Source organism: Arachis ipaensis, chromosome B4 (genome assembly GCF_059453495.1).
Source record: "Arachis ipaensis isolate K30076 ecotype BB chromosome B4, ASM5945349v1, whole genome shotgun sequence".
NCBI lineage: Eukaryota > Viridiplantae > Streptophyta > Magnoliopsida > Fabales > Fabaceae > Arachis > Arachis ipaensis.
The window spans coordinates 128,870,363-128,885,357 of NC_142439.1; the positions used below are offsets into that span (position 1 = coordinate 128,870,363).

The 14,995-nt window shown below is 28.4% G+C and overlaps 1 protein-coding gene and 1 long non-coding RNA gene across 2 annotated transcripts; both read left to right on the forward strand.

Annotated features, from left to right (window-relative positions):
• The first annotated feature begins 7,827 nt into the window (after positions 1 to 7,827).
• Positions 7,828 to 9,132, forward strand: LOC107637010 (phosphopantothenoylcysteine decarboxylase HAL3a-like). The gene is made up of 2 exons (XM_016340467.3): positions 7,828 to 8,163; positions 8,511 to 9,132. Exons 1-2 carry the CDS (start codon positions 7,828 to 7,830, stop codon positions 8,784 to 8,786), a joined length of 612 nt encoding a protein of 203 aa, XP_016195953.1. The 3' UTR covers positions 8,787 to 9,132.
• Positions 9,133 to 12,218: 3,086 nt separating this feature from the next.
• On the forward strand, positions 12,219 to 14,472 carry LOC148569174 (uncharacterized). The gene is made up of 4 exons (XR_015881351.1): positions 12,219 to 12,267; positions 12,435 to 12,546; positions 12,655 to 13,502; positions 14,096 to 14,472. It is a non-coding gene; the product is annotated as an uncharacterized LOC148569174 (long non-coding RNA).
• Positions 14,473 to 14,995: the final 523 nt, after the last annotated feature.

Below are 14,995 nucleotides of genomic sequence, written 5' to 3' on the forward strand. Positions count from 1 at the left end.
CACTTCTTTGTTAATAATAACTGTTTAAACCAATATTTAAATATTTTTTTAGCAAAATGCATGTAATGAATTATATTTATTTATTCTGTAATTTTTTTATTTTAATATTTTGCTAAAATATTTACAATAAATATAAATTAAATAGTAAAAATAAAATTATTAGGTTATCAATCGCGGTAACTACTTTTTTGTAAGTTTTAAATTTTTTTGACTAGTTACTAAAAGGATTTAAATATTTTTTAAAATGATACTAGTAAAAAAAATTTAAAACTTACATAAAAAAGTAGTTACCGCATTCGGTAACCTAATAATTTAATTTTTACTATTTAATTTATATTTATTGTTAATCTGTTAGCAAAATATTGAAATAAAAAAATTACAGAATAAATGAATATAATTCATTACATGCATTTTGCTAAAAAAAATTTAAATATTGGTTTAAACAGATATTATTAATAAAGAAGTGAAATAATAGACAAAAAAAAAATCTATTTCTTCAAAATATGTAGCTAAAATAATTTAAGTATTTTCGAAAATGATATTAGTAAAAAAAATGGCAAAACACGTGTTAAAAAACACTTTAGACACTAAAAGAATTTACGTGTAAAATAAATTGTCGTGTATTTTGCTAAAAGGATTTAAATATTTTTTAAAATTATAATTATAAAAAAAATTTAAAACTTACAAAAAAAGTAGTTATCGCGTTCACTAACCTAATAATTTAATTTTTACTATTTAATTTATATTTATTGTAAATCTTTTAGCAAAATATTAAAATAAAAAAATTACAGAATAAATGAATATAATTCATTACATGCATTTTGCTAAAAAATATATTTAAATATTGGTTTAAACAGATATTATTAACAAAGAAGTGAAATAATTGACAAAAAAAAATAATCTATTTCTTCAAAATATGTAGCTAAAATAATTTAAATATTTTTGAAAATGATATTAGCAAAAAAAATGGCAAAACACCTCTTAAAAAACACTATAGACACTAAAAATATTTACGTGTAAAATAAATTGTCGTGTATTTTGTTAAAAGGATTTAAATATTTTTTAAAATGATACTAGTCAAAAAAAATTTTAAAACTTACAAAAAAAAAGTAGTTACCGCGTTCGGTCACCTAATAATTTAATTTTTACCATTTAATTTATATTTATTGTAAATATTTTAGCAAAATATTAAAATAAAAAAATTATAGAATAAATGAATATAATTCATTATATGTATTTTGCTAAAAAAATATTTAAATATTCGTTTAAACATATATTATTAATAAAGAAGTGAAATAATAGACACAAAAAAATCTATTTCTTCAAAATAAGTAGCTAAAATAATTTAAGTATTTTTGAAAATGATATTAGTAAAAAAAAATGACAAAACACCTCTTAAAAAACACTTTAGACACTAAAAAAATTTACATTTAAAATAAATTGTCGTGTATTTTGCTAAAAAGATTTAGATATTTTTTAAAATGATATTAGTAAAAAAAATTTAAAACTTACACAAAAATAGTTATCGCGATCCGTAACCTGATAATTTAATTTTTACCATTTAATTTATTTTTATTGTAAATCTTTTAGCAAAATATTAAAATAAAAAAATTACAGAATAAATGAATATAATTCATTACATGCATTTTGGTAAAAAAAATATTTAAATATCGGTTTAAACAGAGATTATTAACAAAGAAGTGAAATAATAGATAAAAAAAAAATCTATTTCTTCAAACTATGTAGCTAAAATAATTTAAATATTTTTGAAAATGATATTAGTAAAAAAAATGGCAAAATACCTCTTAAAAAACACTTTAGACACTAAAAAAATTTATGTGTAAATTAAATTGTCGTGTATTTTGCTAAAAAGATTTAAATATTTTTTTAAATGATACTAATAAAAAAATTTTAAAACTTACAAAAAAAATAGTTACCGCAATTGGTAACCTAATAATTTAATTTTGGGTCGCTCTACTGTACAGATGCAATTTTGTACAGATTTACAGATATACCATCTCCTTGTGTCTTTTGCCGACACGTGTTGTCTCCCTTGTGCGCCGCTGGAGCAGGCTTTCAGCGAGGCGTGGCTGTGTGGGTGCTCACGGGTGGGCCGAGTGAGCTGAGGTGGTTGCGTGAAATGGAACGGGGTTTGTGTGCGCCGGATTCCGTTGGTGAGACATTTGCGTTTTGGGCTTAAGTGGAGCAAAAAAAAAAACAGTGGATGAAAAAAAGGCAACTAGGGTCTTCACCTCACGCCTCTCCTCTCAGCAGAGCAAAACCTAGCTCCGTCTAAGAGGGTCGCCGCCACTGGTCTGCTCGCTATCGCTGCTGGTGGCGCTTGGGATCTGCGTGTGTTCGTCGTGGTGAAGCTCGCTTCCTAGTTCGCAAATCGCCAGTTGCTTCGTTGCAGCGGTGGAGTCGTTGTCCCCCGGCCCTTCACCCTGGTCATTGGCGTTATCTCCGCCGTTGCTTGTCATTTATGTTCAGTTATTCTTTCCGTAAATTATTAGCAGACGCATCTTCATGAGATCAAAACAATTTTTTCGCTTATGTCATTCTATGTTTGCTAGAGTAGAAATACATAATAAGCGTAGTATTTTTTCGAACATAATTGATTTCTTGTTCTTGGTTATGTCATTGTTTATATGTGAATAAATAGTTGATGTAAGATTAGTTAAGAACTTAAGATAACCAATCTTTTACTGTTGAAGTCGTTAATTGTGGGATCAAACTGTAGGAGTAATTTTTTTTTTTGCAGGAAAAATATGAGTGAAAAGGCAAAGAATTGAAGGAATAAGCACTGTAATTACAACATGGACAACTATAGAGAATTTAATTTTAACATGTGTATGATGATGCTGGGTTTTAAACGGTCTTATTGCTATGGGTCCTGCTAGCAAGGTAGGCATGATAATGAATATATAGATGTTGAGATGGCACTTCCTGGTATTGCCCATGTAGGTTTTTGTCATCTTTTAGTATGCACTTTGATGGTTCATATGTTCTCCATGGAAATTGATTTAAGCTGTTAGTTCCATGTGTTGTATTGTAAATTGCTTGGTTTATTCAGAAAGGAATGTTCTATGCTTGATTGCCTCTGAATATTAGAGTTGTTGTAGAGTTAAAGACTTGTTGCACTCTACTAAGCATGGGTAATTTTAAAGATAGTAGACACATGGATATGGTAAATCCAAAATTTTGTTTCATAGGGGACAGGCCATATATGTAAATTATAATGAAGCTTGTGAATGAATTATAATTAGATATTAATTTGTTGTTGATATTATAATAGACATATTTTTTTTTTTAATTTCTGTGATTAAAATCTAAAAAGGATTTTTACTCTCATGTTAACAATTGTGCTGAGAACTTTGTTGTGCCTAATATGATGTATAGGCTATTAGTTTCTGTTTTTAAGTTAGTGAAGAAAAGTTAAAATTGGTGAGTTTTGTTAAGGAAAGGAATACATTGGGCAACCTTTATTTTCACTCAAGGAAGAAACAGGTGAATTAAGTTCAATCAGTTAAGTAGAAGACGAGATGGCAGAATAGCTGTTGCTGGTTTAGTTAAGTGGAGAAAATATTTTTTTATTCCTTGCGAAGGTGCTGATGAATTCACTAATGACATAATGAGTGTTAATATGTTAATTATAAGTTGACCAGTGATATAATGTATTTTTTAATTATAATGAATTTCTTTTTGTCACTTGCAACATTTTCCTTGATGAATTCTATGTTAAAACAGTTTCGATACACTATCTCATGCCAAGCTTTCATAACTAACTAATAACTTCATATTCTTTATATCTATTTCGTAAATAGAATTCTTAATTTTTTTTCCCTCTTATTAGCTGCTTTTAAAATTCTTTATTATAAAAATATACTACAATTTTATATACTTATGTCATGATCCTTGAACAATAACTTATTGATTATAATTTGTTAAAACTTGATTTTTTAAAATATTGGTGATGATATTTATTTTAAATTGTAATTTTAAACTTGTGACTATTTTAATTTCTTTACTTGCATAGGACCGGTTCTATCTGGACAACCAATAACTTATCCATTAAACCAACAAATCAATAAACCAGTTATCTGACCGATTCAATCATCGCGTCAGTTTTTACAACTATGATTCAGTCCACTCTACTGACCAGTTTATTGGATTGCGGTTTATCGTTTAAGGACTATAGATCATGAATTACGGTTTAAAGTTTAAGATTTATAGTTTACGGTTCAGCTTACATGGTTCATGGTTCACGGTTCAGAAATTAGTGTTACGGTGTCCTCTCACATAGAGAAATAGACAAATCAACTGCAATTTAGGCTTTAAAGGTATAGACTTTATTTTTTCGGTTTTGAGTTTTCGGGTACCAGATTCAGGTATAATGTTCCGGAGTTAGTGCTACCTTATACTTTCCCAACAAGAAATTCACAAATTAGTCGATTTTTTGGATTTTGGATTTATCATTTAGGGTTTACTGTTATGGTTTAGTGTGACGGTTTACTTTCACCACAACAAACAAACAAGTCAACTGCATTATTCATGAATCTAACCTTCATTTTGTGTCATCGTCACTCCTTCCACTATTTCATAGCTTCCACCCAAAATACCCTGAAGACCATCTGCTAACTGTTTTCTGATTTTACTTCTACTCGTTACCAATACTATTTTTACATAAGAGGCATACTCACATCTACACTAATCAAAGTAACATTTTCTATTGCCTTCTTTTAATTAGAAATAATACTTAGAATACAAAAAAAAATGTCACCTGAACACTCCACATCAGATTAGGGGTTTAACATTCAGTAATTATAGCGTCAACCAGTAACGGATATAGAAAAATTTTGACTTTTGGACAAAAATAACATACGAAAATATTAAAATATTTAATCTTAATGTATTTATATTTTTGAATCTTCACGTATATTAGTTAGACAATAATATAATAAATAACTGTAATTAATACATCTAAAGTATATTAACTTACAAATATTTTTTTATTGCAATTTTTGGGCAAAATATGTCATACATCTATTATTAATACTACAGTGCGTAATTGCATATTTAATATTGGTTAAATCACATTTACTATATTAACTTAGAAATATTTTTTCTGGTCACATTTACTATATTCATTTGGGTGATATACTCTTTCATTTTTCGTTCAGGAGTTATATACTTTTCAATGATATATTCCTCCTACATCATAGTTTTCACTATCCATAATAACACCTAAAATAACCAAGGCCTTATGTGAAATTTTTTGGTCTCCCAGCCCAAGCATTGCAACAACATGCTTGGCTCCAACTATCCGTTTTGACATTTCCGAAAAAAAAAAAAAACCCAACGGAGCCATTCACCCTTTCAGCTTCAGCAGCTTAGCTCCGTACCGTTCTACACAGACTACCACGCTGCTCCCAATTGCATTGCTCTTGGACACGTGTCACCTCTGATTTCTTTCAATTCGAATATCTGTAAATCTTTATATAATGGAATCTGTATACTATAATTATCCTTTAATTTTTATTATTTAATTTATATTTATTGTAAATTTTTTAGCAAAATATTAAAATAAAAAATTACAGAATAAATGAATATAATTCATTACATGCATTTTGCTAAAAAAATATTTAAATATTGATTTAAACAGATATTATTAACAAAGAAGTGAAATAATAGACAAAAAAATCTATTTCTTCAAAATATGTAGCTGAAATAATTTAAGTATTTTTTAAAATGATATTAGTAAAAAAATGGTAAAATACTTCTTAAAAAACACTTTAGACACTTAAAGAATTTACATGTAAAATAAATTGTCATGTATTTTGCTAAAAGGATTTAAATATTTTTTAAAATGATATTTAAATATTCTTACGATGCAGATGTGTCCAAGTTAATCTTTGGTCTCAGTCTCACTAACTTAACCTTCACGTGTGAAACGACGTTAACGAAATGTTAGATATTTTGACAATAGGATAACATGGATTCGATTTAGAAACGTTAGGAATATAAATAGGACGTTTCAAACGTTAAGAACAATTTTAAAACTTATCCCAAACGTTAGGGACAAAATTGATACTTTACTCATTATTATATTATAAAATAAAAGAATTTAAATCCTCTAAATTTTGAATTTCATTTTAGAGAGTAAAGTTTGATCTCTCACTCTTGAATAATTTTTCTTTTATATTTTATCTTAGTCTCATCTATAAAATAAATAGTGAAAAATCAAATTTTACTCTATAAAATAAAATTCAAAATTTAGAGAATCCAAATCCAAAACAAAGAGAATACTTTTTTTCTTAAAAATTGATCCTATTTACATTGATTGGTGAGTTAATAGTAACTAATATACGTATTAATTTATTTGTTATTTACTATATGTGTATACTATATATATTAATAAATATGAGAATAATTAAAATAATGATTCTATTAGTAAATAATATTACGTTTAATTTTTGAAATATCAAAAAATTATATATGAAAGTATTGTGAACCAAATCTTTCACCATCCTTTCCTATTATATTAAGTAGGTTTAAAAAAAAAGAAAAAGAAAAAGAAAAACAGAGAGGATATCTTGGGTAGTTAGGAGTTAGGACGTTAGAGGCTTAACTTTTTCCCGTGGCTTTGGGCTTAATTTGGGTTCATTTGTAATTTTCTAGGTTCAACGAAAAATAAAAATAAAAATAAATCCCGCGATTATATTAGTAGGTTGTTCTCAGAAAATTTAAAAAAAAGCGCGTGCTTGGAGTGGCTTATTCTGATTGTGAGTGCTGAAAAACTCAGATAGAGATTCTTCATTCTTCAAAGAGAGCAAGCTCATAAAGGTAATTCTTCATTTCTTCTTCTTCTTCTTTGATGGGAATTTGTAATCTTTTTGGCATTTTCAATCATGGATCATGCACATCTTGCAATTTTTGATTGAATATCAATGCGCATTCCGTTCAACTTTAAGTTCTCTCTTTCTTCTTCTGGTGATCATGGATGCGCTCGTTCTCTGCATGAACTCGGTGCTTCTTTGGGTGATTTTTTTTTTTTTTTTAAAGTGATTCTTTTTGAAAGATATTTTGAAAAGGTAAAAATAATTTAATGTTGGGATAGTTCATGTAAAAGTATCTTTCATTTATTATATTTATTATGCTATTTTTTTAAATAAAAGATCTTTCTAAAATGATAAAATTTTAGCTTTTAAAAAAATATATTTTTTCATTTTAGCAGTGCTTTTGTTTTTACTTTAAGAAAAATGACCAAACACACCATTTTTTTTTTCAAAAAGCGTTACTGAAAAAAGAAAACACTAGGTGTGGAACTTTATGCTTCCATGGTGTATGCTTCAATTAAAAGCTCACTTTTATGAAGATTTATGATTTGATGCTCATTTTATTTTCTGGTAGAATCTTCCTGTGTTGATGCTAGAAATGTCAATATCAAGTTTGCACTAGATATAATTCCATTAAAAGCTCAACAGAAATTTACCATCATTCCTTTAATTCCAGATCAATGGTTTATGATTTCTCCCATATTAATGAACATGTGCTTATCCTATTAAATTGTAAGTAAGAGTTAATCTTGCTTATCCTTTATGTGCTTCCTCTCATGTAATGTTGGTTTTAATGAACCTGCCTTATTTGTCTTGATGGTCTTAAATTCAACAATTTTCTCTGGATATAGACATTTTAGTTGATATAGGAAAATTGACATGTTACAGACATAATTATGTGCATCATCACAAGACTATGGCTTGGTTTGGTAAAGCTTTGCCTGTATATACTGATGAAAACAACATTGTTGGAATCTTTCGATGAAAACAGATGTCTGTAATTCCGCCTTCTACTCCAAGGAGATTCGAAGCAACACATGTCGCTCCAAGGAAGCCTCAAGTTCTGCTTGCTGCTTGCGGATGTGTAGCTGCTGTAAAATTTGAAGTCCTTTGCAAATGTTTCTCACAGTGGGCGGAAGTAAGGGCAGTTGTCACGAAAGCCTCTCAGAAATTTGTTACTGAATTTCCCAAAGCTGTGCCTGTATATACTGATGAGTATGAATTGCTTAGTTGGAGAAGATTGGGTGATCCAGTTCTTCATATTGATCTTGCTAACTGGGCTGAAATCATGGTCATTGCCCCATTATCAGCAGACACTCTTGCTAAGGTAATCAAACTCAGATTTATTTTTCCTCGCATTTTCCCTATGTACATAGTAACATGGTAAAAAGAAAGACAAATTAGTTCCTAAAAGATATTATATTGGTCTATGGTAGGTCACTGATGAATGATGTTATTGCTGATAGACTTTCTTAGTGTCAACAAAAGAATGATTTAGGGACTAATTTGTTAGGAAATTGATATTTTAAGGATTAATTTGTTATATGCTTCTTTTTGGGGGACTAATTTGTGGGCACATTGCTTTTTGGGAGTATCTCAAGAAAAATATTATCTTTTGATGGTGAACTTGTCAATATTATTAAGGATTAAATTGGTGGTTCTCGCAAAATGTAGATTGCTGGAGGGTTCAGTGACAATTTGCTCACATGTGTTGTAAGAGCTTGGGACTACAGCAAGCCACTCTTTGTTGCACCATCCATGGGAACTTCAACATGGAAAAACCCTTTCACTGATCAGCATCTCGCTGCCATTAATGACCTTGGAATGAATGTCATCCTCCCACAGAAGACAGCTTCGGGGCATACCACCGGAGCCATGGATGAGCCTGAAAGTATCTACTACAATGTGAGGTTCTACTATAATGCAAAGATGCAGAAGAAACCGGGGTAGGTTTGGCATTTATGTTGAGAAATGCGGGTGTAAATATGGGATATTTTGCTTATCATTTCCAGGGTTGATTCTTATGGCCTCTTGATCTTGTGTTGTTGCATCATTCTTTCTATCAATTTTTGTGTTATCTCATATACATACATCAAGTGTGATCATAGTTGTTGTATATAGGGTTGGGACTCTGTAGTCTCTTCTGTTCCTGTTAGTGTATAACTGTATGTGTTTAGTTTGCATCATTAGGAATGAAATTGTAAAATTCCTTTTGATTCTTTGCAGTTCTATAGAATGACCTCAAATGTTAAACTTTTTTTTTCCATATAGAATTAAAAATTCTGAATGTGAGTAGCGGAACAAACCAGCTTCAAATGGCATCTTAGCAGATGAATTGATTTAAACTAGATTCAAACCCGTGCTGAATACGGGTGGCAAAGCCGGTCGGCCCGCCCCGCCCCGCCTAGGTTCGGCCTGCCTCGCCAACTAAAGTGGGTTCAAAATGCTAGCCTGCCCTGCTTTATGGTGGATTGGCGAGTCGGCGAGTTAGCCCGCTTGACTCTTTTTTCTTTTTTGAAAAATAAAATTAATTAAAATTAACCAAAAAATAATAATTAAAAAATTAAATACAAATAAAAAATAGTCAAATTATAATATATTTTTTTCTTTTTTTTAACTTCAATAAAATTGTTTAAATTTTAAAATAATATTTATCAATAGAACCATCTTTATTTTAAAATATAAGTCACATAATTTGAGCATATATATGAAATTGTAAAATAAAATAAATAACTAAAAGAAGAAGCCGATGAGTTATAACTTAAATGACATAGTCTCCCCATATTCAATTAAGAGGTTGCGGGTTCGAGTCTCCTATCTTTGGTATAAAAAAAAAATAAAAGAAGAATAAAAACAAAAAATGAAAAAAAGTGTTTGAAAATTATATAATTATTAGTTTTGCAGTAATAATTATTATTTTATTTAATAAAAAAAAGAAAAAATAAAAATCTTTGGCCCGGCGAGCCGGTCCGTCCTGTCCCACAAAAACCCATAAATTTGGCGGTGCGAGTTTGACAGATTTTTTTAATTTGAATGGTTCCAAATTCTAGCTCGACCTGCCTTTTTTTAACGGGTTCGGTGGGTCGGCCCGATGAGTTTCGACCCGTTTTACCACTCTTACCCGTACATTGCGTGAAATTAATTTTTATATATAAGAAATTATTTAATAAAAAATCTCAAAACATAATATTAAATCTAAATAAAATTGTAAGGACATTATAAATTTTAGTGTTTGAAAGAATTTATCATGTAATATATATATGTTTAGCAAACTTAAATATTATAGCGGGAAAATGAATGTAATAATGCAAATATGTATAATATTTCAATAATGAACTATAACAGTCATCTTTTCAGAAATCATAATATAATATATTTTTAACATTATTATTACAATTATATAATATTAAAAATATAAATTATTAAAAAAATGTGATATATAAGTAACAAAAACAATATATATGATTGATAAATACAATTAGATAAAAAAACTTAAAAACATCAAACATTATAATACTTTGGGAATTTATCGTCCAACATATAATGAGTAAATTGTTTAGCAAATTAAAGTAAAAAAATATGGTAATCATATATTTTTTTTTTAAATAATTATATAAAATATTAGTAAAGATAAAGGAGAAGAGTGAGAAAGATAAAAAGAGAAACCTATTAAAGAAAAATAACATTATATTAAAGGCATATAGTAATTTACATAGAAATAAAGAACAAAAAAAATTAAAAGGTAATTACTAAAAAAAAAATTAAAAGGTATGATTAAACACTTCATAAGAAGAAAAAAGTGATGTGATAGAAAAATTATAAAATGACAATTTTATTAAAATATCTATGTGGTAATATTAGAAGTTATCTAATATGTCACGAGTTTATTGTGTCATTATTTAATATTCTTTTTTATACCTTATAAATAAATTGATAGTTAAATAAATGAATAAATAAATAAATTTTTATAAAATAAAATTAATTCTTCAAATAGGATATACAATATTAGAATTTAGACCATATATATGAATTAATATTTTTTATTATACTATATTTTCTTTTTGTAAAATTAAATAATTTAGTGTATGAAATTATGAGATTAATACTAGATTGATTATATAGATGCTATTCTTTATGATAGTATAAATGTAGTTTTAAAATAAATGTTTTTTTCTATATTGTTACAATGAATGACATGGTGATCGTATACGAAACTTAAAATTTTTATGTGTCATTCACCTATCTATCTATCTATTTTTATTATATAAAAGTTGATACTTAAGTTCTTTTATATTCTGTTTAAACCATATTTTTTTTCTAACTATGCCATGTCAATAATTTTGTTTATTTGGCAAAATTCGGAAATCAACCAATCATTTTTTAATATTTTTTTTTTAAAAAATAAAAAAAATTCTTATCTATTATTATTCAATTAAAACATAAAGTACAAATTAAATACAATAAATATATATTAACTTCTCTCATAATAACAATAATAATTATAAAAATTTTAGTTTCAAATATTGAAATTCTACAAGTTAAACATATTAATACTCTTACTACTACATTATTTAGTCTATTTCTACATATTACATAAGATTCTACTATCTTTATTTCTTAATCTCTCATGCCCATTAGCAAAAATTTCTTCAAGTAAGTTTAAATTTGCCACATTTTCTTATTAAATACGTTCAAATATATAATGATTATAAAATTAATTCATAATTTTATATTTACATTTTTGGTATTTTTCATTCTCATTCATTTTTTTATGACACATCTCTTTACTAGGTATATTCAAATATATCATAATTATAAAACTAACTTATATTTTTGGTGTTTCTCATTCTCATTCTCATTCATTTATTTTTTTTAATTATTTGCAACCCAAAGAACACTATATGAAAAGACAAAATATGACAATTAAAACAAGTATAAAAACAAAAGCAACAAAGGAAGATGTAATTTTGTACAACTCTAATATAGAAGGTCTATATATTTTTTAAAAATAAATGAATTTAAATTTTTAAAATAATAAATTATATTTTAATTTATATTATATTTTAGTTGAATAATTATATAGAATTATATACAAATTATCAAATAAATATTCTGCAAAAAATTTTGTAATACAAAACAATTTAAATTTAACATTAATTTACATATTATATTATGTAATCAATCTCTAAATAATATAATATTTATTGGAATACACTATATAGTATAATTAATTTACCTCTCTCTCCATAAGGTGTCTTTAGATTGTGTTGAATGTAATTAAACTATTATAGCTAATGTAGAGCAAAAAATGACACATTAAAAATGAAATAGCACAGAATTATGGTTATATAAATTTTTGCAACATTTTTATATATATAAATCGTATTCGCCTATCCTTTACAGCAACATAGAAAAGTTTATGCAACTATTGGTTAGTGCTGACTTGATCTTATAGTTAGTGTTAAACACTTAAACACATATACTAACACTTTTTTTTTTTAAATTGAATTTTTTTGATAAAAAAGTTAATTTTTTTCTTAGATAATTGAAGAGCAATATATAATTATTTGAATACTTTCCCAACCTGTTGTGATGCAGACAGGCAATCATTTTTGAACACTAGCAAGTGGGTTGAGGAGGTTCGCCAAGAACGCGGCACTGATGTTATTATTGTCTTGGTTGGAAACAAAACTGATCTTGTTGATAAGAGGTGAGCAATGAGTTGTTAAATTTGGTGTTTTGATTTTTATTTTAAAAAAAAAAAACTATGTGATTTTTCCGTAAGAAATCTTATAAGGCAATTTTGATACTTAACCAGGAGGCAAGTTTCTATAGAGGAAGGAGAGAGTTAGAAGTGATGTTTATAGAAAGCAGTGCAAAAGCAGGCTTCAAGATGAAGATGAAAATTAGTTATCCCCATATTTCCTGGCATTATTCTTTCTTGCTCTTACATAGAATACAGAATATTTACTTGATGACTACTTTAATGGAAAAATGTTGGTCGAGGAAACCTTCACTTCACTTGATGAGGGGCACAAATTGCTACAATTAGTCCCTCCATGTAAGAATACAGATAATAAACAAGGCCTTTCCTTAGTACAGTGATATGCGTGTGATTAAATTCACAACTTATAAATGTTATTTGAGATAAAATTTCCTACTGTGAGTTGTATTAAAATTTTAAGAACGACCGTGTTTATTGAGATAATCAATCGAAGCAGCATGATACCATGTTCCACCAACCTGCAAGACATAAAGTGGAGTGTTTCATTTCATTTCAATTGCCTAACAAGAAGACACGCGCACATGTCCTTCTCAATCTCATCTTAGAAGAAGGGTAGGTTTCGAAATCTTCAGGTCGGAAGGTAGAGTTTGTGGGGTAGTATTAATATTACTATACATTTCCAATTGCTGTTTCTCTTTGCCTGTGCATTATGATTTTGATTTGAAGATCATACACAGTTTGTGTTGCACCTCTTGAGAGGCTTAAGCTGGAGTACATAGTTCGAGCACATCCAGGCAATTGCGGCTTCTTCGGACAGCACCCTTTAAGGCTATAAATTTTTATGCCTATGATACTTACAGAAATAAACTAATGAGGATGATGGGGCATCAAGAATCCACAAATTTTGAGAGATTTGTTGCCTCTGCTTGCTCATGGACACTGTGAGTCGAGATATAGATTCTGTTACTTTTATCTGTCCTTTCTTATAACTTTCTTGCTTTTGTCCCCAAGACCTCAAAATTTTCATAGGAGTATAGGACATACATGTTAGACATGAGATATAAATTTTTATTACAATTTTATCTCTTCAAAATTTTAAAAATTCCACTTTCTAACCTCACCTCGCCACTTATACCAACAACTTCTTCCTTATTAGAGATAAAATTGGTAACAAATGTGTTTATGCTCTTTATCAGTGTCTTAACAACCAAACAGACTATCATGTATTTATATACATCTGTGTCAGTGTGTCTTCATATATATCAGTGTCTTCATTGTTGAACAAGGAGGTGTTCCTGCACTTTGTGCTGGATTAATTCCCAGCTTATTGCAGGTATGATCTCTTATGGTGCACATTAAATTTAATTGAATTAGTAATTAGGAAAATTGAGCAAAAAATTAGAGTTAATAACTGAATATCACTCTGGTCTTGAATTGTTAACCTCGCTGTGAAAGTTGAGTTTTGAATCTTAGCCCATGTGTGTCAAGCTTTTTTCATTCTTGTCTTTTGATATTCATTGTTTATGAGTTTCAGGTGTTACCATCAGCTGCTATTAGTTATCTTGTTTACGACCCATAAAGCTAACTAGCTTTTCACATTCTACAAAGCTCCATCAAGTTAGGCAGCAAATGAAAAGCTCTATACAAGTGGCTTTCAGTGGACAGCAGCCAAGCCAAATGCAGAGAAGAACCCAAAGTGGAAACCAGAGATGGTTCATCATGAAACTTGAATGAAGGGCCCCAGTCATAGATTCAGCAATTCCAGAGAAAAAAGCCATATTGAATTTCAGCTTCTGGATAATGAGAAACCTGTATAGAACAAAAGTAGACAAGTTTTGCCATAAGAATCATAATGTGACACTTGTGTTAATGCTGACAAATTGGAAAAGAGAACATTTGTTTCATGAAAAAGATGAAAGCATGCATCAACCAAACCAATGGAGCTAGAATTGTGTTTATATACATATATTTAATCAATTTAAGTTTTTCACTACAGCGTGGGAACTGAAATTTGCATGCTATAACTTTTTAAACTTGAGATGAGAAATTCTATTGCAATTACCCATCTAAAATGAAAGAAGTGTGTGCTGTTTCCAAGCACTCACAAGGTGCTTGAAACCACTGCATCTTTGCACTAGGTTTCATTGACTGCATGCATTACCATATATTAAACTCTGCGTTTCAGACAGAGAAGAGTATATTAGATGGAGACAAGGAAAAAGTAGGAGACATTATAGAAAAATTCAAATAATAAATAACGTCAACACAAAAAACTTCTGTTATGTTACCTTTGATTATCTGCTTCCTTTACTGCAGAAGCAAATTATTTAATTGAAATAGTCGGTGGTTGTAGAGATCCATTGGTATACCAAAACCTTTTGCCTCCTTCACTTTTCCAGGATCAAATTGGAAATCCAATGAAGCAGGAAAAAAG

Coding starts and splice junctions, on each gene's coding strand:
- LOC107637010 (XM_016340467.3), top strand. CDS start 7,828: ATGTCTGTAATTCCGCCTTCTACTCCAAGGAGATTCGAAGCAACACAT. Junction 8,164..8,510: donor CAGCAGACACTCTTGCTAAG/GTAATCAAACTC, acceptor CGCAAAATGTAG/ATTGCTGGAGGGTTCAGTGA.